This window comes from Oncorhynchus kisutch, linkage group LG19, assembly GCF_002021735.2.
Source record: "Oncorhynchus kisutch isolate 150728-3 linkage group LG19, Okis_V2, whole genome shotgun sequence".
Lineage (NCBI taxonomy): Eukaryota > Metazoa > Chordata > Actinopteri > Salmoniformes > Salmonidae > Oncorhynchus > Oncorhynchus kisutch.
Genome location: NC_034192.2, coordinates 10,275,063 through 10,302,584, shown reverse-complemented (window position 1 = coordinate 10,302,584; position 27,522 = coordinate 10,275,063). Strand labels below are relative to the sequence as shown.

General features: G+C 44.5%; 1 protein-coding gene across 11 annotated transcripts in view; it reads left to right on the top strand.

Moving 5' to 3' along the window:
• The window catches only part of LOC109910377 (DENN domain-containing protein 5B), a 97,044-nt gene that overhangs the window by 48,737 nt on the left and 20,785 nt on the right, over positions 1 to 27,522 (top strand). For 8 of the 11 annotated variants that reach the window (XM_031797001.1, XM_031797009.1, XM_031797006.1 and 5 more), the window contains 5 exons: positions 3,969 to 4,028; positions 10,746 to 10,855; positions 14,257 to 14,941; positions 24,089 to 24,276; positions 26,557 to 27,138. In XM_031797001.1, the coding sequence (XP_031652861.1) occupies positions 3,969 to 4,028; positions 10,746 to 10,855; positions 14,257 to 14,941; positions 24,089 to 24,276; positions 26,557 to 27,138 (1,625 nt within the window). The remainder of the gene's footprint in view (positions 1 to 3,968; positions 4,029 to 10,745; positions 10,856 to 14,256; positions 14,942 to 24,088; positions 24,277 to 26,556; positions 27,139 to 27,522) is intronic. The other 3 variants (XM_031797011.1, XM_031797010.1, XM_031797004.1) reach the window with 1 other exon arrangement.

Sequence of the window (27,522 nt, the reverse complement as noted above, 5' to 3'; positions counted from 1 at the left end):
CCCATAGCTCATATATTATACAGCGCCAAACTAAACCGCCTGACTCAAGTCATTTTACGTACCCCTGCTAAAACAGGAACCAGCTCACACACCCAGCCCCCTCTCAGCTCTTTTGTCTCACGACCCCAGGAAACACAGACATTCCATCGCACGAACACATACACCCAGCCATAAAACTGCCCCCTCTCTGTTGTCCTGCCTCACGATCCCCTGACACACACATACCTTCTTGCATAAACACACACACCTCACCCCCCCCTCTACTGGTCGGGTGCTCAGAGCAGAAGACTCTGCTGTGCACCAATGGGGCTCCTGCTCTGGCTAGAGCAGGTCCGCCTCCAACCCTTCGGGACCATCCAGAAGACCAACACGACAAGACTCCACCTACATATTCCATGTATAAAATCTGCTGTAACCAATGTCTAAGCCCCTTTTTCACCTGACTCCATACTGAGTTATATGAACTAGGTCCGTGCATGTTAAACTGCAGGACAAGATATCTTTTGACTCATTAAAACTGCCCTTTGTTACAACTGAAATCCACTCTGTCCAGCGTCCGTGATTTGGTCTCAACTCTCCAGTAATTGAACACTAACAGTACTCTGGCCAGATGAGACTAAAATTGAGCTTTTGGCCATCAAGAAAAACGCTATGTGTGACGCAAACCCAAAACCTCTCATCACCCCGAGAATTTCATCCCCACAGTGAAGCATGGTGGTGGCAGCATCATGCTGTGGGAATGTTTTTCATCGGCAGGGACTGGGAAACTGGTCAAAATAGAAGGAATGATGGATGGAGCTAAATACAGGGAAATTCTTTAGGGAAACCTGTTTCAGTCTTCCAGAGATTTGAGACTTGGTTGGAGGTTTACCTTCCAGCAGGACTATGACCCTAAGCATACTGCTAAAGCAAAACTTGGGTGGTTTAAGGGGAAACATTTAAATGTCTTGGAATGACCTCGTCAAAGCCCAGACCTCAATCCAATCGAGAATCTGTGGTATGACTTACGCCAGCTGAACCCATCCAACTTGAAGGAGCTGGAGCTGTTTTGCCTTGAATGGGCAAAAATCTCAGTGGCTAGATGTGCCAAGCTTATAGAGACATACCCCAAGAGACTTGCAGCTGTAATTGCTGCAAAAGGTGGCTCTACAAAGTATTGACTTTGGGAAGTGAATAGTTATGCACGCTCAAGTTCAGTTTTATTTGTCTTATTTCTTGTTTGTTTCACAATAAAAAATATTTTACATCTTGAAAGCATGTTGTGTAAATATAATAATACAACTTTTTTTTTTTTATTCCAGGTTGTAAGGCAACAATATAGGAAAAATGCCAAAGGGGTGAATACTTTCGCAAGCCACTGTATGTGTGTTTATGTTTCTCTCGTGTGTGTGTGTGTGTGTCTGTGTGTGTGCTACCGTTCAAATAAAAAGTCCTTGTTTTTGAAAGAAAAGCACTTTTCTTTGTCCATTTTAAAATAACATCAAATTGATCAGAAATACAGTGTAGACATTAAAACTGGCCTTATTTAGACTAGTTGAGTATCTGGAGCATCAGCATTTGTGGGTTCAATTACAGGCCAGAAACAAAGGCCTTTCTTCTGAAACGTTACTGTTACTGTGCGTGTGGATCTCTGTATGTGTGTACATTTCTGTGAGTGTGGATCTCTGTGTGTATGTTTCTGTGAGTGTGCATGCATGAGGCCTGTATCAGGTAATACCAGTGTGGTGCTGGCAAGATTAATTGGCGTGAGAACAGGGAGATAAGAGAGCTGCCTTGTACCGCCACTGGTCTACACACTGCATCTGTAATGGAGAGACTGTCATGGACAGAGAGAGAGAGATGGAGTGATATAGATTATGAGATAAGGCAGGGGTTGGCATTGGGCCTCATGTGTTGCACAGGATGTTGTACAGGCAGCTGTGTGTGTGTGTGTGTGTGTGTGTTTCTCAGTGTGTTTGTGTGCCCATGACGACTCTTATCTTCTCTTATCCCAGTTCATCAGGGTCATTCAATATAAACCATCTTCCAGTTCAGTTACAACAGACATATCAAAACAACCGATTTGAAGCTGTTTACAAAGCAGATTCATGACAGTTGAGTCCGTAAATAGAGACTGGGATAAAGAGTGTGTCCGCAGCAGAGAAGGACAAGGACATAGAGGGGGAGAGGGAGGGAGAGATTGCAGCCTACAAATAGGATGTGTGCTATGGCATTATATAACATAGATATAGAGGTGTTGGGTTGGCGTGTGCCTGCCTGTATGCGTACATGCCGTAGTGTGTGATCTCCATGTGAGTGCTGCAGAGTCAGGGTTGGAGTAATGATAGTGACCGCTGTAATGCCTTGACAGAGCCCTATGCTGCTGTATGGTTCAGAAAGTGCTAACCTTAATGTCTACCCCCAACCAGGCGAGTGGACGCATTATGCTGCTGTTTTGCTGTGCTGTAATAAAAGTCTGGCAGAGAGTGAGAAGCTGTGTCATACTCACCATAATGACCCTTCAGTCTCCTCTGCTTGTGTGTTTGTGGAGCTCGGTTTTCAGGGGAGATCCCTTAAGTGAGAGACCACACACACACACACACACACACACACACTGGTGGCTCTGCTCTGATCATTCACCTGGTTAGACATGAGAGACAGTCGGAGCTCTGTGGCTTAGTCAGTCGTCTGGGAGCGCTTTAATGACTTAGCTAGGGCTTTTAATCAACAAACCAATGACTCGGCTTGGAACAGGAGAGACTGGGCTGTGCAGTGTGCATGCATGATTTAGGCATATTTGGATTTGATAGTGTGAGATTCAAGATGATGTCGTTTCCTGCTTGAGAGTGTATGCACACTGAGTATACCAAACAGGAACACCTTCTTAATATTGAGATGGTCCCCCCCCCCCTTTGCCCTCAGAACAGCCTCAATTTGTTGGGGCATGGACTCTACAAGGTTCCCGAAAGTGTTCCACAGGGATGCTGGCCCTGCTGACTCCAATGCTTCCCACAGTTGTGTCAAGTTGACTGGATGTCCTTAAGGTGGTGGACCATGGAAAAACGTGAAAAATCCAGCAGCGTTGCAGTTCTTGACAAGAAACCTATGCGCCTGGCACCTACTACCATACCCTGTTCAAAGGCACTGAATGGCATACATACACACTCCATGTCTCGATTGTATCAAGGCTTAAAAATCCTTCTTTAACCTGTCTCCTCCCCTTCATCTACACTGATGGAAGTGGATTTAACAAGTGACATCAATAAGGGATCATAAGTTTCACCTGGTCAGTCTGTCATCGATTTTTCTTAATGTTCTGTATACTCAGTGTATCACTGGAAATTACTCAGGAAATATACAGGAAACATAATTTATCGTGGTGTTTGGTTGAAGCTGTGAGTGCTGCTACACAGCATGCATTGGGCTGATGGATACTAAAGGTGTTTGCTGGTCTGGGGTTTGTGCAGGCTGCCTCTGCTTTGATGATGCCAGGGAATGTCATCCTAATGACATGGTCCAGTCTGCAGCCTGCAGCCGGACAGCCTGCTGCTCACTAACTAGCCATAAGCCACTGCACCCTCTGCGCCATCATACGTCACAGTCACTGAAACATGCTAATGCATTTTCTCTCTGTCCCCAATACTCACCGGGCCTCTCCAGCTTGTCTCTTCTCCTTCACCACCACTGATACATGTAAGATCTGGGTAGATTGATCTTGCTTATACCTATCAAATGTTCTGTGATCAGTGGTCGTGAAGGAAAGGAAGCTGTTTGAGACTATTGGGACTTGCCATGTTTATTTCCCATGTTGCCATGTTCTGGTTTGATGTGTCAGACTTACGTTTCATGTTCCTGCTTGTCTCATTCATCGTGCTTTAATCATCGATTCATTTTGCTTTTGTGTGCTTTTATTTTTTGCGTTTGGTTTGACATGGGCTGTTTTTTTGTTTGTTTCCTCTGTCCCTTTTTTGCATGTGCCTCCACCATAGCTTTGTACCAATGGCTAGAGGCTGACCGCCAAGGCAGGGACCCCGATACAGCAGCCACAGGTAAACTCCACCAACTGTTTCCCGTCTAGAGGTGTACAACTCTCTCTCCCTTCAGATACTAACTTGTATGGTGTCTCCTCTCTTCCTTCATCTCTCCCTCCTCCTTATTAAGACCCTTCCTTACTGAAACGTAGACCTCCACCCCACCACTCTCTATTTAATTGGGTCCATTGTATCTTCCTTGCCTCCATTGTCCACTCTCTTTCTCCCTTTCACCCCCCTCCTTCTCTCGTATCTATCTTTCCATATCTCTCTCTCCCTCTCTCTCTCTTCCGGTCGACCCTTCCCCAGTCGTTGTATGTGGGTCAGGTTCTCAGATCTTGTTGTTCCAAATCAGTCACTCTCCTCTGAAGCAGGCTGTTTAACTTCATCCTCCTTCTCTTTCTCTACTGAAAGTGTTTTACCAGGCTATTTCTCTCTTTTTCACTCACTGATTTTGATAGTGGAGGTTTGGCTTTCTTCTCTTTCTCTCTCGCACTCGCTCTCGCACTCGCTCTCGCTCTTCTTTCTTATTTCACATGTGTCCTGGTTTAACTTTGACAGACAGCGTGAGTAAGAGGGAGGGAGAGAATGAGTAAGAGAGAGAGAGTCATTACAGAGGAAAGAGGCTTCTGCTCGCTCTGTCCTGTCCACTCCTGTTTGTCTCAGCAAAAGGCCTTAAGAGTGTTTAGGCATCCTTCACTTGCCAGCTCAGATCACTGCACCTCCACACAGGCACTGAAACCAAGAGCTAACCCACTGGCACTGCAACCCACAAGGCACCTAGGCAAGAGATGGCAGGATTGTTCGTCTGTGTGTTTCGAGACAGAGCAATAGAGATACAGAGACAATATAAGAGTGCAGAGTGCTTAACAGCAGCTGAACATCTTGGCATTGTGTTTACATGCTAAAGACATGCCATCTGTTTAGCACTGGAAATCTGGAAAGTCTAGTGTTGGAAGCTGCACACACACACACACACACACACACACACACACACACACACACACACACACACACACACACACAGACAGACAACCCTCTAGAGGACAGAGGTTATCCAGCTGTGACCTTTGTTTTTTCTTACCAACTTCCATTCGCATTATTCATCTTACCACACACACACACACACACACACAATAACACACACACACACACACACACAATAACACACACACACACACACACAATAACACTAATGCCTAAAGCGTTAACCAAATCCCTAGCTCACGTCAGCCATGAATATCCATCAAAGCAGTGCAGGTTAAGGCTTGTCTAACATCTCTGCTCTTCCATCTCTTTACATTAACCTCGCTGTGTGTCCCCATCTCGCCCCATTGCTCCCCCACACTCTCCAGTTTTCCAGCTTTCTCCCCTGCTGCTGTCTGGCTCCCTGCCACTGGTTCTTTCTGCTGCCCCTTGCTTGTGTTTGACCTCTGACCCCTGCTGCTGGTTTATGCCCTGCAGTCATCCTCACAACATCTCACCCTTTGACTGTGCATGCGTGCAACCTCCTCCTAACGCTCTTTTGATCTAAAGAGGTTTGATTTCCTACCAGTTCCAGCCCTCACACTTCGGTGACAAACTGTTTGTGTAGGTAATTTTGTTGTTTACTAGTATAGGAGAAGATTGCCATGGTAACTGTCCATGAGATTGTCCCACTGCTACAGAAAACTAAATCAACAACATGTACATCTAGTGTTGGAAACACTGTAACCTTCCAACTGTTCTTACTGATGGTGATAGACTATTCATCTCTGCAAAACACACTACATTGATCTGAGATAGTTGCATTCGCCATGAAATGATCATTGTGTCACGTTGCAAACAATCACTCTGCTCCTCCCTCCATTCTCATCTTTCCACAACCCTCTGACCTCACTCGCATCATCAAAAGGTGCGGAAACGGTCATCATGTTCGATACGACCCGGCCCATCTAACGGTTCTTTTCACTTATCTAAAATCAATGGGTGTTAGTCTCCCTGTTGTTGCTGTAGTATTGGAGACCTGGTTACCCACAGTTGAATAACTAGTGTGCCTGGATTAGCACTAAGATTTAATGGCCCACTCTGAGACTTCTTAGTATACAGAGTTAATATCTCCATTGGAAGCTACAGTCAATAGTTGGACAATCATGATCATGGCTTGGTAGTTTTGGTATTGAACTCCGACAAAGAGACTGTCTGTAGTAACTAGGTCATGTGATTCCATGCTAGGAAGCTACAGAGAAGGCACGCATTAGTAGGGTTACATATTCAGAGGTGGAATTAATGGAAATATAGGTGAATTAATATTAATACCATTTAAATGTAATGTTTTTTTGCATTGGATATATTTACCATATCATATGGAGACCGAAACATAAATATTTTTACCTCATGATAAGTAGATATAATTGCAAATGATGAAATCCTTCCAATAGAAAAAAAACGTACAATTTAGTTACAAATTCAACTTTAATTAAATGAGTTGTCTCTTCACCTTGGATAATTTCACTGAACAAAAGAAAAGGAATATTGAATGATCCCCAAAGATCCATCGCATCTCCCAAAAATGTTTTCAACATACATCTTAAAATGATAGTCTAGAAACTAAAGGCTTCCATGTCTTCTACCTGGAACTTATCAATGTCCACCTCGTGAACATCAGACTCTGAGGCCTCATCTTTTTTAAATGTATTTAATATCTTAAATGTATTTAATATCTGAAACGTACAATATACTTGCAGTGAAGCCACTCAACAACTACACCACACCAGTCATCCAACAGACTTCCATTCAGAGTGACACACAGAAGCATCCAGGGTCAACGCCCTGCTCAAGGGCACGTTGACAGATCTCCCACCACAGTCTCACGTATGATTTTGCACAGTATTTGCAAATGTACACAGTTTTTCCTTCTACATTTGCTGCAGTGAAATGTCTCCACACATCAGATGGTGCCCGTGGCATTTGCCTGTACAAAATGGTTTAAAAACAAGCTAAAAAAACAACAAATACAATTCCATGTACAGATGAATAGTTAAGCACAGATTAAATAACTCCTTTGTAAGATACAGTTGAAGTTGGAAGTTTACTTACAACTTCAACTTCAACAAGTTGGAGTCATTAAAACTTGTTTTTCAGCCACTCCAAAAATGTCTTCTTAACTATAGTTTTGGCAAGCCGGTTAGGACATGTACTTTGCATGACACAATTTTTTCCAATGATTGTTTACAGACAAATTATTTTACTTATTCACTGTATCACTATTCCAGTGGGTCAGAAGTTCACATACACTAAGCTGAATGTGCCTTATAAACAGCTTGGAAAATTCCAGAAAATTGTCATATTTAGAGGTTCTGATAGGCTAATTTACATACTTTGAGTCAATTGGAGGTGTACTTGTGGATGTATTTCAAGGCCTACCTTCAAACTCAGTGCTCAACATCATGGGAAAATCAAAAGAAATCAGCCAAGCCCTCAGAAAAAAAATTGTAGACCTCCACAATTTGGTTCATCCTTGGGAGCAATTTCCAAACGCCTGAAGGTACCACATTCATCTGTACAAACAATAGTACGCAAGTATAAACATCATGGGACCACACAGCCATCATACCGCTCGGGAAGGAGACGAGTTCTGTCTTCTAGAGATGGATGTACTTTGGTGTGAAAAGTGCAAATCAATCCCAGAACAACAGCAAAGGACCTTGTGAAGGTGCTGGAGGAAACCGGTACAAAAGTATTTACATCCACAGTAAAACAAGTCCTATATCAACATAACTTGAAAGACCATTCCGCAAGGAAGAAGCCACTGCTCCAAAACCTCCATAAAAAGCCAGATTATGGTTTGCAACTGCACATGGGGACTAAGATTGTACTTTTGGAGAAATGTCCTCTGGTCTGATGAAACAAAAATAGAACTGTTTGACCATCATTATGCTTGGAGGAAAAAGGGGTTTGCAAGCTGAAGAACACCATCCCAACCATGAAGCACACTGGTGGCAGCATCTTGTTGTGAGGGTGCTTTGCTGCAGGAGGGACTGGTGCACTTCCCAAAATAGATGGCATCATGAGGGAGGAAAATTACAAGGATATATATTGAGGCAACATCTCAAGACATCAGTCAGGAAGGTAAAGCTTGGTCGCAAATGGGTCTTCCGAATGGACAATGACCCCAATCATACATTCAAAGTTGTGGCAAAATGGCTTAAGGACAACAAAGTCGAGCTATTGGACTGTGTGAGCACGGAGGCCTAAACCTGACTCCGTCACACCAGCTCTGTCAGGAGGAATGGGCCAAAATTCTTCCAATTTATTGTGGGAAGCTTGTGGAAGGCTACCTGACACGTTTGACCCAAGTTAAAGAATTTAAAGACAATGCTTCCCAATACTAATTGAGTGTATGTCAACTTCTGACTCACTGGGAATGTGATGAAAGAAATAAAAAGAATTCTCTCTACTATTCTGACATTTCACATTCTTAAAATAAAGCGGTGATCCTAACTGTCCTAAATGTCATGAATTGTGAAAAACGGAGTTTTTAAATTTATTTGGCTAAGCTGTATGTAAACTTCCGACTTCAACTGCACATGTTTTAAAATGAAACATGTATGGAAACAGGTGAATTAACACTCCTCAGTTAGCAGGCTCAAGCAAGCTAAAACCCACATGGTAGCAAAAACTAACTAGCAGAAATTGTTAAAAAGTTATAAATGTATTTACTAGTTAAATTATTTTTTGTTATGTCATATAAAATATATTCACCCCACCCAGTTTTATAATCAAAACTTACCAGAGAGCATGTAGTCGTTGACTCCGACCGTGTAGTAGTGTGGACTCAATAGCGTGCAAGATCTTGAGAATCAGCTGCACATGTGATGGAAGAGTGCGCTGTGCATGCAGAGGGTTGCAATTCCATTGAATTGGGGATAGTTTAACCAAAATATGCCACAAGAATTGCCTTGTGAATCCCACAAAAAAGGTTCACTGTTATACGCTAACTAGTTTTGATGAATTTAAGCAAAATTCATGGGCTTAACTTCTCGTGGAAAAGTTCAGGATAAATTCCAGGAATGTACTGTAAAGTTTCTGAACCTTTGCAAACCCTACACAGTAGTGAAGGAAATGGATAAGACTCCGATTGCACACATCTTATTACTGCTTAGCTTAACTAAGCTAATGACACGGTCCCAGCTGCTCCTTGCTTAGTGGACCTGTTGTAGTCAGTGCAGTTGTCTGACACATGAGTCAACATGGTCCTGCTTATACTCCATTAGACACACCCATTTAGATGCAATGCTACACAAGTAACAGTTTGTATCTTTTAGCAGCCTAGCATCAAGGCTGGGGCTTCATGATGATGTAGATGTGTTGTTCATTACACCTTGCTGTTTTTCACACGAGGTTAGCAAAATGAGGGGAACCAGAACAAGGAAGGCTGGCAAGGGGAAATATTTATTGTTTTGTTTGGGGGTGGAGTGGAAAGCTTCATAGCACAGGTGCTGACGGATAGGAATCCCACCTATGAGAGATCCCAGATTTTAATGTAATACATTTTTTATTTAACCAGGTAGGCTAGTTGAGAACAAGTTCTCATTTACAACTGCGACCTGGCCAAGATAAAGCAAAGTAGTGCGACACAAACAACAACACAGAGTTACACATGGAATAAACAAACATACAGTCAATAATACAATATCAAAAGTCTATATACAGTGTGTGTAAATGAGGTAGGATAAGGGAGTTAAGGCAATAAATAGGCCATTGTGGCGAAATAATTACCATATAGCAATTAAACGCTGGAGTGCTAGATGTGCAGAAGATGAATGTGCAAATAGAGATACTGGGGTGCAAAATCAATACAATTAATAACAGTATGGGGATGGGCTATTTACAGATGGGCTGTGTACAGGTGCAGTGATCTTTGAGCTGCTCTGACAGCTGGTTCTTAAAGTTAGAGAGGGAGATATGAGTCTCCAGCTTCAGTGATTTTTGCAGTTCGTTCCAGTCAGCAAAGGGGGAATTGGCTTTGGGGACGACCAGTGAAATATACCTGCTGGAGCGCGTGCGACAGGTGGGTGCTGCTATGGTGACCAGTGAGCTAAGATAAGGCGGGGCTTTACCTAGCAAATACTTATAGATGACCTGGAGCCAGTTGGTTTAGTGACGAATATGAAGCGAGGGCCAGCCAACGAGAGCATACATGTAGCAGTGGTGGGTAGTATATGGGTCTTTAGTGACAAAACGGATGGCACTGTGATAGACTGCATCCAATTTTCGGAGTAGAGTGTTTTATAGGGTACTTTCTAAATGACATTGCCAAAGTCAAGGATCGGTAGGATAGTCAGTTTTACGAGGGTATGTTTGGCAGCATGAGTGAAGGATGCTTTTGTTGCGAAATAGGATGTAGATTCAAGACTTAATTTTGGACTGGAGATGCTTAATGTGAGTCTGGAAGGAGAGTTTACAGTCTAACCAGACACCTAGGTATTTGTAGTTGTCCACATATTCTAAGTCAGAACCGTCCAGAGTAGTGATGCTGGACGGGCGGGCAGAATGCTGTGCAACATACACCTGTGCTCATTCTTGTTTTCTTCCTTGTATTCCCTTATGACAATCTTTGATCCCCCTCTTATGCACACTCACACGCACACTTTGACATGCACCAATATCTTTAGTTGGATGTCAACTTGGTTGTCCAGGTAAACCTCTCAACTGGACCTGAGACTTGACCTCTTTCTTTCTCTCCCTCTCTAGGGGAGAACTTTGAGCAGAGCCCCCTGAAGAGGACGTTCAAGTCTAAAGTCCTGGCCCACTACCCTGAGAACGTGGAGTGGAACCCCTTCGACCAGGATGCTGTCAACATGGTTGGTGAACCATCGCTGAGTTCTGAGCCAAACTGAGTGGATGGATGGATGGATGGATGGATGGAGGGACCATATTGCAGGGTTGAGGGGTGATCAGTTACTTATAATCTGATTACAAAAAAAGTAACTGATCAGTTATGTTATCGGCAAAAAAATGTGTAGTCAGATTACAGACACTTCTGAAAAACTAGATGATTACTTATTGGATGGCTTTGTAAGGATGTTTGTGGAAAAAATACATTATGATACATTTCTGTTTTCTCAGTGACATTCAATTCAGCATTGAAAATCAGGACAAGTTTAAATTTGTTCCACATGAGCAAGTCTGATCACAAGTCAGGGACCACTATAATGACACTCCAAATGTGTTTGATGGATCCTTTTTGTCTTCATCTAATGCCTATTAAGGGGAAAGTAATCCAAAAGTAAGTGAAAGTAATCTGATTACATTACTGAGTTTGGGTAAACCAAAAGTTACTTATTACAATTTTGGACAGACAACTAGTAAGGGATTACATTTAGAAAGTAACCTACTTAACCCTGAATGAGGGGAGTAGAAGGACGATAAACAGGCTCTATTCAATCTAATGTGTGGGCAGCAGGGAACCAAACTGGGTTGGGGGAAGGAATGGTTGGAGGGACCTTATTGGGGAACAGGAGGACGATAAACGCAGCTATTGACTCTAACAATACCCCAACTAGGCATTGAAAGGCCTTTTAGATCATATACAGTGGAAAGGAAGGGCATGCTAGGATTATTCCAACCAATGCTTTAGGAATCCACAAACACACACACACACCATTGGAGCAGAGAGGCCCAGGATTAAGACACAATGCAGTGCCTTCTCTCTAGGGTATCCTGGGTAATGTGGCGAAGGCACCAAATCCCCTCTGTCTCTATGGATTTACCCAGAGGGTTTTGTAGGCTGCGCTACATGGACTGTGGCTGCTTTTCTGCAGTCTTGGTTTAGATTGAGTTGTTTCGTGTTGACTGGACAAGGGAAGGGGAAGCGTGCCAGGGTGGAAGGGTAGGTTAGGGGAGGGAATATCTGATAAGAAAAAGTTTTATATTGTCAAATATCTGCGTTCATGAGAAAAAAGGGAAAAGTTAAGATGATGATGATGAAATTGTATTTGTGCTTTATAGCATTTTATAGACTTGGTGGTTTGAGCCATGGTATATCAGACCGTATAACACGGGCATGACAAAACATGTATTCTTTTACTGCTCTAATTACGTTGGTAATCAGTTTATAACAGCAATAAGTCTCCTCGGGGGTTTGTGATAATGGCCAATATAACCCATACACTGCAGGAAATGACAAACCAGGAGACTACATTAAACATGTTTTGAATCACTCAAGACCTGTCATGGAAGAGACTGCTAAAGGTCCCGCTGACCTGTCACTCAATGATCTGGATCTACTGATGTGTGTGTGTGTGTGTGTGTGTGTGTGTGTGTGTTTGCCTAGCCCAGCATATTGAGCCCCAGTAGAGGTAGCTAACATTGATAACTGTCCCTCAAGTCCCTATAGAGGAGGCCCTGGAAACGTTTGGTGTTGGCTGACCGTTGCCTCGTGATGCAAGGTCACTATTTTTTCCGTTGGCGTTGGCCATTACATCACACACTGGCGTCAGAACCGCTGAATTATTCACATCGGGTTCTCAGTTTACGTCGGCATGGAAATGATGGCCCATTGTGCGGTGTGTTCCAATGAAATAGAACACCAATGCAGTCCAGCTATGAAGGCTCCAATGGCAGAACCATAATGAATCTCAGCCCTCTCCCTGCTTGCCTCAACCCAACCCCATTCATTTCTATGTATAATATCTCCATCCCACTCACCATCCATATCCCCTTTCCCACTCTCCATGTCCCCCCTCTCTCATCTCTACTCTCCCTGCTCATAGGGTGACCTTAGTGTAATCACACTTCCTGCCCCTGTGGGCCTGGCAACAAAGCCGTTCTGATGATTGTTTTTCATATCCCAATCCTTTTCTCATAAATCCCTCCCTCGATTATTATTTATTTATTTCCTTCGCTCTTTCTGTCAGACAGTCTGCTGTTGGCACTGATTTGATTTTCTTGTTAATTGGGCCCTGAGTCAGAAGGTGTGTGTGTGTGTGTGTGTGAGCTAGTGCCCGAGGATATGAATGTGTATGTGCTTCAGTTTGTTAAGCTTATTGCTCCATACTCATCAGTGGGTCACTCACCCGGAACCCCCACAATTCCCGTGTCCGTGCCGGAATAAGGGGATAGTTTAACAGATTACCCGGGGTTATTCAAGAACCCTGTGAAATGTTCTGCTAGGAATTCTGAAATGTCTATCTGAAGTAATTTTGTGAGAGCTGAGGCCCAGGTTGATGGCCCCAGACACAGTTAGAACAGAAAGAGTTTTGAGGGAAACTTCAACGGAAGTGTGTCAATGGGATTAGATGAAGCTGCTGTGCAACGGAGTCACTTGTATGCAACATGTCAGACGGTGTTGAGTTGTTGATGCTGTATAATGTGTTTCAGAGCAGTGTTGGTTTAGGCAAATGTGCTCTAACATGCATGCAGAGTTGTACTGATTTTGATCGCCTGTTTGATGTTTTCCCAGTTTCAACTGGCAGTAAGTCGAATATGTGCAGGTTAAGACGACAAATCTGGGACCAGCTCCGTTGCTCATTAGCACAGATGGCCACATTGTTGCAAAGGGATATTAGAATCCTGTTGTCTTATCCTTATCTTCAACGTAGGTTTGAACTCTCTCCCTCTTTTCCAGGGAGAAATATTTTTTCCTTGATCCATATGGTTTCATGATATTTCTTGGGATAGAAGGATTTGATTTGGAAGCGTATGGAATCTCATTTCTGGGGAAATTGCAGCATTTCGGATGTTTTTCATTCCACACAGAACAGTTTGAGGTAGTGAGGTAGTGTGGGAGTGATTATCTTGTCAGTAGTGATCAGTTGAAACCATGATTCACTCACCACTTTTATAATCCATTCTGAACAGAACATTGGCCAACTACAGGCCTGTTTATCTGTGTTAGCGACAGGGGTTCATTTGTGTGTGTGATGATAAATTTTGTATTCAGCTCAGCTCTGCAAATCAACATAATGGAGATAATCAAGCATATTTTATTTCATGCTGGCTGCTGTGTTGCTGACTGGGCTGCTATCAAAGCAGATTATGCTGACTTGATTAGGGATGCGACGCGCGCGCCCACACACACACACACACACATTCAAACTGTAGATGTACACACACCAACACAGTCTGGCACACACACATTCTGGTACATGCAGTCTCAGTCGTTTCTGATGTAAGGCCTCCTCATTGATTCTGTCAACTATCTCAATTATTAATACCACATTAATAATCATAATTATTATTGTCCCTCTCTCTCTCTTCGTAGCTCTGTATGCCCAAAGGCCTGTCGTTCAGGACACAGGCAGACAGCCGCGAGCCCCAGTTCCACTCCTTCCTGATCACGCGGGAGGACGGCTCTCGCACTTACGGCTTCGTCCACACCTTCTACGAGGAGGTGACGTCGCCTCAGATCTGCTCGGCCATGCAGACCCTCTACCAGATGCACCAGGCCGAGAACCCTTCCTCCGCCACCCCCTCCTCCTCTTCCTCCTCTTCCTCCAGTATGGACTCTCTGGCTAGCAGCCTCGACGAAGCAGATTCTCCGTCTTCATCCTCGTGCCGGTCGGCGGCGTGCGGCGGCTACGACGCGTCGCGTGACACGCTCTACGTCTCCAAGGCGTTGTGTCTGATCACGCCCATGCCCTTCATGCATGCCTGCCGCCGTTTCCTGTCCCAGGTGCACCGGGCCGTCACGGCCTCTTTGCCTCCACCCCTCCCCCTGGAGAGCTACGTGCACAACATCCTGTACGAGGTGCCCCTGCCCCCTCCGGGACGCTCGCTGAAGTTCCACGGGGTGTACGAGCCCATCGTGTGTCAGCGTCCTGGGCCCGGGGAGCTGCCTCTGGCTGACTTCCCTCTGGGCCAGACCTTCCCTCTGCTGGGGGTAGAGAACCTGGTGCAGCTGTTTAACTGTACCCTGCTGGAGATGCAGATTCTGCTCTACTCACAGGGTAAGGGACGCTTATTATATACACACACACACACACACACACACCTCTGCCTCTACATTCCTTGGCAGCAGGTTGTTGAGTGGGAGTTGCTTCTCCAGCCAGGTGGTATGGTGATGACAGATATCAGGTTGGGGGATGGTTCGGATAAGTCATTCCTCAACACATCACCTCAGCTGGTGCCAATGAAACATGACTGGCTGTGTCATTACTGGGGTATAATCTGTGGTCCAGGCCTGTCCTTGACTCCCTGGCCCAAATTAGTTTAGGATTAGACTACTCTAATCTGGGTGGGGTAGAGAGCTGTTCCTCTCCCTGGGACTGGAGCTATGTGGGTTGACTGACTGGACAGCAGCAGGGTAGTGGCTGGGATTAGAAAGCATGGTCAGTCAAAGGGCAAACAGCCAGACAGACAGTAGCCTGTAGACGTCAGGCCAAGACTGACTGTATCTGCCATAGACTTCACTGTAGATTACAGTAGACTACACTACAGGATGCCATTATCTGACTGTTACAGAGAAAGAGACAACGAGAGAGCTTCTTGTGTGTTGAATGTTTGATTGGGTGGTCCGGGTCCATTGACATCCTTTTTGAGTGGATACTAGTCTTGCCTAATGAATTAATGGTTGTGAGTTTCCATTAAGTGGTTCTTGTTTTGTTTTAGAGATGTTTGGAGCTTAATGTCTATAATGTAATTATCTGTAATGCATGGGAGTTCATTAGTTGAGTTGATGGCAGTCAAACAAAGGGACTCCACTGTTACTAGCACCATGCCATTTCTGTCTGCTTGAGAGAAAAGCGACAGAGACGGGCCTCTCCCTCCTCCTACCACTCATCCTCATCCACCCCTTCGCTCCCATCCATCCCCACTCATCTATCCTTTGAGAAATTATCTCCCATGTTTAATTTATCAAACCAACTGTCAGAGGGAATCGCTCCTGAAACAAAATAATTTAAAACCTGCTTTTCTGAATGAAAAACATTTCCAGTAACATTTTAATGTTCCTCATTTTTCCCCGGGAAGCGTTGGAGGCATCCCATCTAGCTCCTACCCTGCGACGCGGCTGCTAAAAGGCATTCTAATTTCTCTATAATAAAAACACTGCTTGATTTGCCTGGAGGCAATTTGATGGAAGGGTTGATGCACGGAAACTGCATCTATAAAATGTTCTGTGGATGGGTCCCAATGCACCCTATTCCCTATATTGCAGACTACTTTTGACCAGGGCACATTGTGCTCTGGTCAAAACTAGTGCACAATATTGTGAATAGGATGCAGCATGTGTGTTAATATGACAAGTTTGGCCATATATGATCCATCAACAACCAATGAATTTACAACAGACGGAACCTGCCCAGTGGCCAACATGATCCTCGCTCAATCATTGGCCGAGACACGGGAAGGAAGTGACAAGCAGGCATTTAGTCCAATCCTGCAGCTCTGTGGAGGGTGTGGGTCTGAGATGTAATTAATAAGATGATTAATCAGTCATTTTATATTTTAGTCATTCCAGGAGCACAGTTTTAGAAGAACATTGAGGCCTCTTGATGGTGTAGAGAGACTTTACCATTTTTAAACAACTTTCCGACAAGTCTACACATTTCTCCATGGAGCTAAGCATTTTGACATGCATTTGAGAGAAAGGTTGCTGTTTTAAAGCTAAAATCATTGTTTGGGGAAAAATTCTCCCTGACTTTTATTTTGGTGATTGTTAGTTCTCAAAGATTATATAATAAAAAATATATAGCTCCCATATCTTCTAAACATACATTATATCTGGTTTAAGTTGACACTGAAAGCGCGTTTCCATCCCGAACTTTAGACGACCAGAAAAAAAGGCTTAGGCGGCCTGCCCAAGGATTACAATAGCAGAAAATTCCCTGCATTCATCCAGAGGGACTGTCAGAGCGCCCAGTAAGGTGGTTGATCAAACACATACCGTTAGTATGAAAATGAGCAGACCTGGTTTCTGTTGTTAACCATTGTTGTCTTGTCTCTTCCCTTCTGACACTGTCTGATAGGGACCAGTCCCAATGACTGACAGTTTCACTATGAGTTGCCTCGTTTCATATGTTCAGCCTTGAAACACAGATGCCGATCTTCTGTTCGCATTTTCCACTTGTTCAGTTCAGCTGAGGTCAACATAGGGCGGAGAGAATAATATTATTCCCCCATGAGCCTTTACAGGGTGCTTTTGATGTTTTTGAGGTTGGGGATAACTGGAGTCTGACAGCTCTGACGGGTTGAATATTAAATTAGGAAGAGCTGGTGTCAAATAAGCAAGGATGATGTATTAATGAAGTTTTTTATTGTATTTTTATTTCACCTTTATTTAACCAGGTAGGCTAGTTGAGAACACCTTTATTTAACCAGGTAGGCTAGTTGAGAACACCTTTATTTAACCAGGTAGGCTAGTTGAGAACACCTTTATTTAACCAGGTAGGCTAGTTGAGAACACCTTTATTTAACCAGGTAGGCTAGTTGAGAAAAAGTTCTCATTTGCAACTGCGACCTGGCCAAGATAAAGCATAGCAGTGTGAGCAGACAACAAAGAGTTACACATGGAGTAAACAATTAACAAGTCAATAACACAGTAGAAAACAAAGGGGGAGTCTATATACAATGTGTGCAAAAGGCATGAGGAGGTAGGCAAATAATTACAATTTACAATTTTGCAGATTAACACTGGAGTGATGAATGATCAGATGGTTATGTACAGGTAGAGATATTGGTGTGCAAAAGAGCAGAAAAGTAAATAAATAAAAACAGTATGGGGATGAGATAGGTGAAAAAGGGTGGGCTATTTACCAATAGACTATGTACAGCTGCAGCGATCGGTTAACTGCTCAGATAGCTGATGTTTGAAGTTGGTGAGGGAGATAAAAGTCTCCAACTTCAGCGATTTTTGCAATTCGTTCCAGTCACAGGCAGCAGAGTACTGGAACGAAAGGCGGCCAAATGAGGTGTTGGCTTTAGGGATGATCAGTGAGATACACCTGCTGGAGCGCGTGCTACGGATGGGTGTTGCCATCGTAACCAGTGAGCTGAGATAAGGCGGAGCTTTACCTAGCATGGACTTGTAGATGACCTGGAGCCAGTGGGTCTGGCGACGAATATGTAGCGAGGGCCAGCCGACTAGAGCATACAAGTCGCAGTGGTGGGTGGTATAAGGTGCTTTAGTGACAAAACGGATGGCACTGTGATAAACTGCATCCAGTTTGCTGAGTAGAGTGTTTGAAGCCATTTTGTAGATGACATCGCCGAAGTCGAGGATCGGTAGGATAGTCAGTTTTACTAGGGTAAGCTTGGCGGCGTGAGTGAAGGAGTCTTTGTTGCGGAATAGAAAGCCGACTCTTGATTTGATTTTCGATTGGAGATGTTTGATATGAGTCTGGAAGGAGAGTTTGCAGTCTAGCCAGACACCTAGGTACTTATAGACGTCCACATATTCTAGGTCGGAACCATCCAGGGTGGTGATGCTAGTCGGGCATGCGGGTGCAGGCAGCGACCGGTTGAAAAGCATGCATTTGGTTTTACTAGCGTTTAAGAGCAGTTGGAGGCCACGGAAGGTCTGTCGAGACGCAGTGTATTCGTATCCCTGTATCTTCACATAATACAGTCATAACAGTGGATGAGAGAGGAAGGAAAGTGGGGATAGAGTTGCTGAGACATGAGTAAAGTACCGTGACTCATCCTTTAATGAGAATCACTATCTTTCTCTGCATCACAGAGCAGGCTGTGTCAAGTCACACCCTCAACGTGCAGAGGCTTGTGAGAGTATGTTTGGTTTTAAAAACTAGGTTCTCCTGATTTTTGTTCTCTTATGTTCCTTGTTGTGGTTCTATTGCGCTGTTAATTTCAGAGAGACTGGTTTCCCACAGGGAATGCCAAAAGGGCATGTTGGCAGCACTTTGAAGTAGTTACCGCTAAAATGATAGCAAGCGTTTCTTTGGTAGACTAGAAACTGAAGGGCAAATTGGTGCATTTATGCAATATAAATACATGGGTATTAGTTTGCTGTGTAGTTTCCTTTATTTTATGCAATGCTTAAATAAAGCCATGTAAAAGTCCCAAGTTATCTGCAGCTCTACTAGGTTTCCCCTCATACATAATTGAGTATTGCAGTGTGAGGGTTTGGCTTGTGTACGGTCAGTGTGTTATTGTACAAGTGTGTGGGTGTGCAGTGCACCACAGATGAGCTAGAAAGTTTACTCAGCAACTCTCACACTCTCCTTTTAGTTCTTTCTTTCGTTTTCTCCCACTCTTTCTCACTCCGTCTCGCTCTTTCGCTACCACATTTTCTCTGTGTGTTCGTCTTCATATCATTTCTCTGTCTCCCTTTTCTTATCTGAGATCCAATCATATAATGCGTTACTGTGATCCTCAAACCACACTTTCACAGTGCCTCTACATGACTCTCATTCCATTTTCTGCGTGTCCTGTGGTGCAAATCTTTTATGAGGGTATTATTACTCCTATTTATCATGTCTTTAGTCATCCCCATGGGAGGCAGGATGATATATATACACTGCTCAAAAAATAATGGGAACACTTAAACAACACAATGTAACTCCAAGTCAATCACACTTCTGTGAAATCAAAATGTCCACTTAGGAAGCAACACTGATTGACAATACATTTCACATGCTGTTGTGCAAATGGAATAGACAACAGGTGGAAATGATAGGCAATTAGCAAGACACCCCCAATAAAGGAGTGGTTCTGCAGGTGGTGACCACAGTTCCTATGCTTCCTGGCTGATGTTTTGGTCACTTTTGAATGCTGGCGGTGCTTTCACTCTAGTGGTAGCATGAGACGGAGTCTACAATCCACACAAGTGGCTCAGGTAGTGCAGCTCATCCATGATGGCACAGCAATACGAGCTGTGGCAAGAAGGTTTGCTGTGTCTGTCAGCGTAGTGTCCAGAGCATGGAGGCACTACCAGGAGACAGGCCAGTATATCAGGAGACGTGGAGGAGGCCGTAGGAGGGGAACAACTCAGCAGCAGGACCGCTACCTCCGCCTTTGTGCGAGGAGGAGCAGGAGGAGCACTGCCAGAGCCCTGCAAAATGACCTCTAGCAGGCCACAAATGTGCATTTGTCTGCTCAAACGGTCAGAAACAGACTCCATGGGTGGTATGAGGGCCCGACGTCCACAGGTGGGGGTTGTGCTTACAGCCCAACACCATGCAGGACGTTTGGCATTAGCCAGAGAACACCAAGATTGGCAAATTCACCATTGGCGCCCTGTGCTCTTCACAGATGAAAGCAGGTTCACACTGAGCACATGTGACAGACGTGACAGAGTCTGGAGACGCCGTGGAGAACGTTCTGCTGCCTGCAACATCCTCCAGCATGACCGGTTTGGCGGTTGGTCAGTCATGGTGTGGGGTGGCATTTCTTTGGGGGCCCGCACAGCCCTCTATGTGCTCGCCAGAGGTAGCCTGACTGCCATTAGGTACCGAGATGAGATCCTCAGACCCCTTGTGAGACCATATGCTGGTGCGGTTGGCCCGGGGTTCCTCCTAATGCAAGACAATGCTAGACCTCATGTGGCTGGAGTGTGTCGGCAGTTCCTGCAAGAGGAAGGCATTGATGCTATGGACTGGCCCGCCCGTCCCCCAGACCTGAATCCAATTGAGCACATCTGGGACATCATGTCTCGCTCCATCCACCAATGCCACGTTGCACCACAGACTGTCCAGGAGTTGGCGGATGCTTTAGTCCAGGTCTGGGAGGAGATCCCTCAGGAGACCATCCGCCACCTCATCAGGAGCATGCCCAGGTATTGTAGGGCAGTCATACAGACAAGTGGAGGCCACACACACTACTGAGCCTCATTTTGACTTGTTTTAAGGACATTACATCAAAGTTGGATCAGCCTGTAGTGTGGTTTTCCACTTTAATTTTGAGTGTGACTCCAAATCCAGACTTCCATGGGTTGATAAATTTGATTTCCATTGATAATTTTTGTGTGATTTTGTTGTCAGCACATTCAACTATGTAAAGAAAAAAGTATTTAATAAGAATATTTCATTCATTCAGATCTAGGATGTGTTATTTTAGTGTTCCCTTTATTTTTTTGAGCAGTGTATATACAGTGGGGCAAAAAAGTATTTAGTCAGCCACCAATTGTGCAAGTTCTCCCACTTAAAAAGATGAGAGGCCTGTAATTTTCATCATAGGTACACTTCAACTATGACAGACAAAATGAGAAAAAAAATCCAGAAAATCACATTGTAGGATTTTTTATGAATTTATTTGCAAATTATGGTGGAAAATAAGTATTTGGTCAATAACAAAAGTTTATCTCAATACTTTGTTATATACCCTTTGTTGGCCATGACAGAGGTAAGCCTTCACAAGGTTTTCACACACTTGCTGGTATTTTGGCCCATTCCTCCATGCAGATCTCCTCTAGAGCAGTGATGTTTTGGGGCTGTTGCTGGGCAACACGGACTTTCAACTTCCTCCAAAGATTTTCTATGGAGTTGAGATCTGGAGACTGGCTAGGCCACTCCAGGACCTTGAAATGCTTCTTACGAAGCCACTCCTTCAATACCCGGGCGGTGTGTTTGGGATCACTGTCATGCTGAAAGACCCAGCCATGTTTCATCTTCAATGCCCTTGCTGATGGAAGGAGGTTTTCACTCAATCTCACGATACATGGCCCCATTCATTCTTACCTTTACACGGATCAGTCGTCCTGGTCCCTTTGCAGAAAAACAGCCCCAAAGCATGATGTTTCCACCCCCATGCTTCACAGTAGGTATGATGTTCTTTGGATGCTACTCAGCATTCTTTGTCCCCCAAACACGGTGAGTTGAGTTTTTACCAAAACGTTATATTTTGGTTTCATCTGACCATATGACATTCTCCCAATCTTCTTCTGGATCATCCAAATGCTCTCTAGCAAACTTCAGACGGGTCTGGACATGTACTGGCTTAAGCAGGGGGACACGTCTGGCACTGCAGGATTTGAGTCCCTGGTGGCGTAGTGTGATGGTAGGCTTTGTTACTTTGGTCCCAGCTCTCTGCAGGTCATTCACTAGGACCCCTGTGTGGTTCTGGGATTTTTGCTCACCGTTCTTGTGATCATTTTGATCACCCACGGGGTGAGATCTTGCGTGGAGCCCCAGATCGAGGGAGATTATCAGTGGTCTTGTATGTCTTCCATTTCCTAATAATTGCTCCCACAGTTGATTTCTTCAAACCAAGCTGCTTACCTATTGCAGATTCAGTCTTCCCAGCCTGGTGCAGGTCTACAATTTTGCTTCTGGTGTCCTTTGACAGCTCTTTGGTCTTGGCCATAGTGGAGTTTGGAGTGTGACTGTTTGAGGTTGTGGACAGGTGTCTTTTATACTGATTACAAGTTCAAACAGGTGCCATTAATACAGATAACGAGTGGAGGACAGAGGAGCCAACCTCTTTTGACTAGGGGGCAGTATTTTCTATTTAGGAAAAATAACGTTCTCAAAGTAAACGGGATATTTTGTCAGGACAAGATGCTAGAATATACATATAATTGACAGCTTAGGATAGAAAACACTCTAAAGTTTTCAAAACTGTAGAAATATGGTCTGTGAGTATAAGAGAACTGATATAGCAGGCGAAAGCCTGAGAGAAATCCAATCCGGAAGTGCCTCATGTTTTGAAAGCTCTGCATTCCAATGCATCCCTATTGAGCAGTGAATGGGCTATCAACCAGATTACTTTTTCTACGTATTCCCCAAGGTGTCTACAGCATTGTGACGTAGTTTTACGCCTTTATGTTGAAGAATACGCGTAAGCTGCTACATTGTAAGTGGTCACCTGATGGCTCTGTGTGATTTCTCTGACAGTTGAAGTGTACCTATGATGAAAATTGCAGGCCTCCCTCATCTTTTTAAGTGGGAGAACTTGCACAATTGGTGGCTGACTAAATACTTTTTATATATAATCATCATTACAATTTCAACTGCAAGCACCCCTGTTCTGTTCCTAATGACTTGTTTGTAGCTAGGCCTCAAAATTGAGAATTCGAGGCGCAGACAGTGGCTAATGGACACACACACAGGTGCTCCTGCAGTACACACACACACTGATGAATGGCCAGGTCTGGTGTGCTCTCTGCTCATGAGATCGAGAGGAGGAGATGCTAAAGTGGAGCTGTTTTTCAGCTCTCTGAAAGAGCATCTGGATCCTTACAGCCACTCTGTCTAATACACAGTAACCGACCATTGGTCTCCGGAACAGAGAGTAGATATAGCCAGTCTGGATCCATCCTCTGTATTGGAATATATTGTATGTGCAGTGTTTAGTCCAATGTAATGTCCAATGCATCTAGCTGTCTTTCCCTGACCTGAGACCTTGTATGCGTACGGGGGGAGGGGGAGAATTGGGAATCGAGAGAGGGTAAATTAGTGTCTGTCCGTCCATCTGTGTGTGAGACGCATGCGCTGGTCTGTGTGTTTATGGCAAGATGGTCAAGTTGAAGACAGACTTTGAGGCAAGGTAGATGCTCGCACACAGTCGCTCACACACACGCAATATACAAATGCCAGGTCCCCTAGTTCTCTTGTAGAATGTAAATTGGCTAGGTCTTTGTTTAATGCTTTGTCGACCTTGAAAAGTGTAATGCATTTTGAATGAAAGTACACAGAACCTCTGTGCCTGAGCAGCGGCGAGAGTGAAAGCATGCGAGTGAGGGATGGAGAAAATGGTAGAGGGGGAGGGGTTGTGTGGATAAATTGGTATAGCGTGCCGTTTTATTATGGAGGTCAGTCAGGCTTGCGGTCTGATCATTTTATTCATATCTGATGATGGAACTCCTGAACCTCAGTACCAAAGCCAGGGTGAGACCACTGATCCTAATCTTTAATCAGGAACCAGTGCGGGCCATCACACACACACACACACAGAATGGTGATTTAAATTGAATCCATCAGAACAGAATTTCTTTCATCCCGTACGGCCCCCAGATTCAATTTTGATCTGTTGATTTAAAGTTATTCTCTGCACCTTCTTCTCTCCTCCCTCCTCTAACATCTCCCTTGTATTACCCCTCCCCCCTCCCCTCCACCTTTCCAATCACTCACTCCATCCCTCCTTTTTCCTCCACCTCTCCCCCTCCCAACTTCTCTCCCTTCCCTCACCCTACCTCTCTCCAGACTACCAGCGGTTGATGACAGTTGCGGAGGGCATCACCACCCTGCTCTTCCCGTTCCAGTGGCAGCATGTCTACGTGCCCATCCTACCCGCGTCACTGCTGCACTTCCTGGATGCCCCCGTGCCCTACCTCATGGGCCTGCAGTCCAAGGAGGGCACCGACCGCTCCAAACTAGAGCTGCCACAGGAGGTGTGTCTCTGTGACTGTGTGTGAGACTGGGTCTGTTTTTTTATTTGTAAGTGTGTGTCTCATGCAGTAGGCAGTTACAGTAAGGGCTCATTGTTGCTGAATGCACACTGTCCAATGCCATCCAACCCTGACTCTCCACAATGTGCCTCCCACGCACACAGACAGACTACCTGCCTCCTATTCAGACTGAGCGGGAAGTGGAAATGCAGACTCCTTATTGTAGAGGAACGTCTATTGAAAGTTTATTTTAGTCTATTGGAGATAAAACCCAATAGAAGTATCACTCGCAGCCCAATGTGTTTGCATAGCCCCCTATTGTTCTTTTGTATAAGGAATTTCTCTGGAAAGGCTCAAGCGACCTCCTCAGACAGTGAAAGTGATGGAACCCTCGTGTGTGTGTGTGTGTGTGTGTGTGTACAAGATAAGACTCCTAATGGTCTGGAACATCCCATAGAGATTCCCAGCTTCAGGGCTCCCCACCGCTCATTAATCTGGCCCATTCCGTATGGATGCTAATTATCTGAGTCAGTGCAGCATCCCATGGCGTTCCCTGGTGCTGCTCCTCACAATCCAATTTTCTGCCCTTTTGTGTTCCTCCGGATCCTCCCTTAAAGATCACACGGTGCCAAATGTTTTAATTTAGAAATATCTCCATTTCTGAATGATTCTTTGAAGTGAGGAGGATGACCTAGCAATGGACGGCTGAAAGAAGGGAAGGATCATAGAGCGAGGATGTGAATGAATGAAAGACTTGCCTTTTTTAAAACACTGTAGACAGAATTAATCTCATTTCCATTTCAAATGGCAGAACAGTAATTTGTCTCCTAATCATATTAGTCATGTTTGCATAGCCAATAGCAAACAAGTACATGCATACACTCATGAATACCAACCCTTTCATATCAGTTTGTCCATCTTGATCCTCCATCCTTTCTTTTTAATGCAAAAGAGGAACCAATGGCTTTTAACCCGAAACTAGGCCAAACATTGTGTGCCTGTACAATCACCCAGCGGGGGTGCGTGCTCCATTTTCCTCATCGCGTAAATCAGGCGAATGGCCTGCAGTCTTCTCCACTACCTAAATAAACCTCTGTTAAGCCAATCCACGTCAGGTCAGATCTGTGTACAGACGGTTGATTCAGCCCTTACAGAGCAATGCACATGGAGTCAAACCTGGACCCAGAAGTACACGGAGAAGAAAATGTTGAGTTTTGAAATTCACATCTGGAGCCTAGCAAATGCTGTTATAAAACTATAGTCAATTGGTGGAAAACCCAGCGTTTCAGATGCCAGACAGTAAATGCTAATGTCATGTATTCAGGTGTACAGGAACCCCTAGTCATCCTCTCAGGGACAGTAGAGCCTGGAAGTATTCACTATAACACAGCATGTGTATACCGTTCAAAAGTTTGGGGTCACTTAGAATTGTCCTTGTTTTTGAAAGAAAATAACATCATTGATCAGAAATATAGTGTAGACATTGTTAATGTAAATGACTGTTGTAGCTGGAAACGGCAGATTTTTTTATGGAATATCTACATAGGCGTACAGAGGCCTGTCATCAGCAACCATTACTCCTGTGTTCCAATGGCACATTGTCTTAGCCTTTTAAAATGATAAACTTGGATTAGCTAATGGATCATTAGAAAACCCTTTTGCAATTATGTTAGCACAGCTGAAAACTGTTGTTCTGATTAAAGAAGCAATAAAACTGGCCTTCTTTAGACTAGTTGAGTATCTGGAGCATCAGCCTTTGTGGATTTGATTACAGGCTCAAAATGGCCAAAAACAAAGAGCTTTCTTCTGAAACTCTTCAGTCTATTCTTGTTCTGAGAAATGAAGGGTATTCCATGCGAGAAATTGCCAAGAAACTGAAGGTCTTGTACAGCGCTGTGTACTACACCCTTCACAGAACAGCGCAAACTGGCTCTAACCATAATATATATGGAGAGTGGGAGGCCCCGGTGCACAACCGAGCAAGAGGACAAGTACATTAGTCTATTTTGAGAAACCGACGCCTCACAAGTCCTCAACTGGCAGCTTCATTAAATAGTAAACACCAGCATCCTGGAGTCGCCTCTTCACTGTTGACGTTGAGACTGGTGTTTTGGGTTTAATACTGACAATCACATACTGACCCACTTACCCAATACTCAATCTGTCCATGTCCAGTCCCCAACCCCAACACACCCCTCCCTGAGTAGCTATTCATTGAGCAATAGCTATGTTATAATTGTTGTATAAACTTCCATGTTATTTCTAACCTCTCTCTCCTAACAGGCTAACCTGTGCTTCGTGGACATTGACAACCACTGTATCGAGCTGCCTGAAGACTTCCCCCAGTTCCCTAACAAACCAGAGTTAATCCAGGAGCTCAGTGAAGTCCTCCTCCGCTACGGCATATCCCCAGTGGGGGGCGCTCCTCCAACCTCTGTCCCCACCTCCACCACCACCCTTGGGTCTGTCTCTGTCTCTACCCGTCACCCTGGTCTGAAGAGCCAACAGGCCCTGAGGGAGCTAGAGGACGATGGGAGGAATGGGAACCTAGGAGGGGAACAGTTAGCTGTGTTGGAGCTTCTCCAAGGGAACGCTACTCTGGAAAGACTCCAGGCTCTGGCTAAGAGAACGGGGGTCCGCGTGGAAGCCCTGAGGGGGGTAGGGGGTGAGGGAGAGGCTCAGGGGGGGAGGACGGCAGTCGATGAGGAGGAGCTGAGGAACGCTAAGCTGAATGTACAGCTGAGGGAGGTATTCGCTAGCAGGTTTACCATGATGTTCGCAGACTATGAGGCCTTTGTCATCCAGAGCGCTCCAGACCTGGAGTCCTGGCTCACCAACCGAGAGCAGATGCACAACTTTGATAAGGTGAGATGGGTTGACACACAAACACACACACACACACACTGTTTACCTTGATGTAACGGGCTGTTTATTGAGGCCTGTGTTGTGTGATAGTGGAAGTCCACTGGAGCATTATCATGTTTGTGAGATGCTGGATTAAATTCTTTCCTGAAACCCGTCCATATTCCATTTGATAAATAAGTAAGACGAACACAGCTGGAGCTGTTAAGACTCGTTATTGTCAATAACAATGTTTACATTTATAAAATCACTGGGGAAATACATTCATAACAGCTAACAGCCAGATAACAGAGTTGGTTGGTGTGAGTTTATGCTACGTGCTGTGCACCCAGAGATGGGCAGTATTTCTGTTACATATTTCAAATGCATGCATTTCAGTTACTTCTT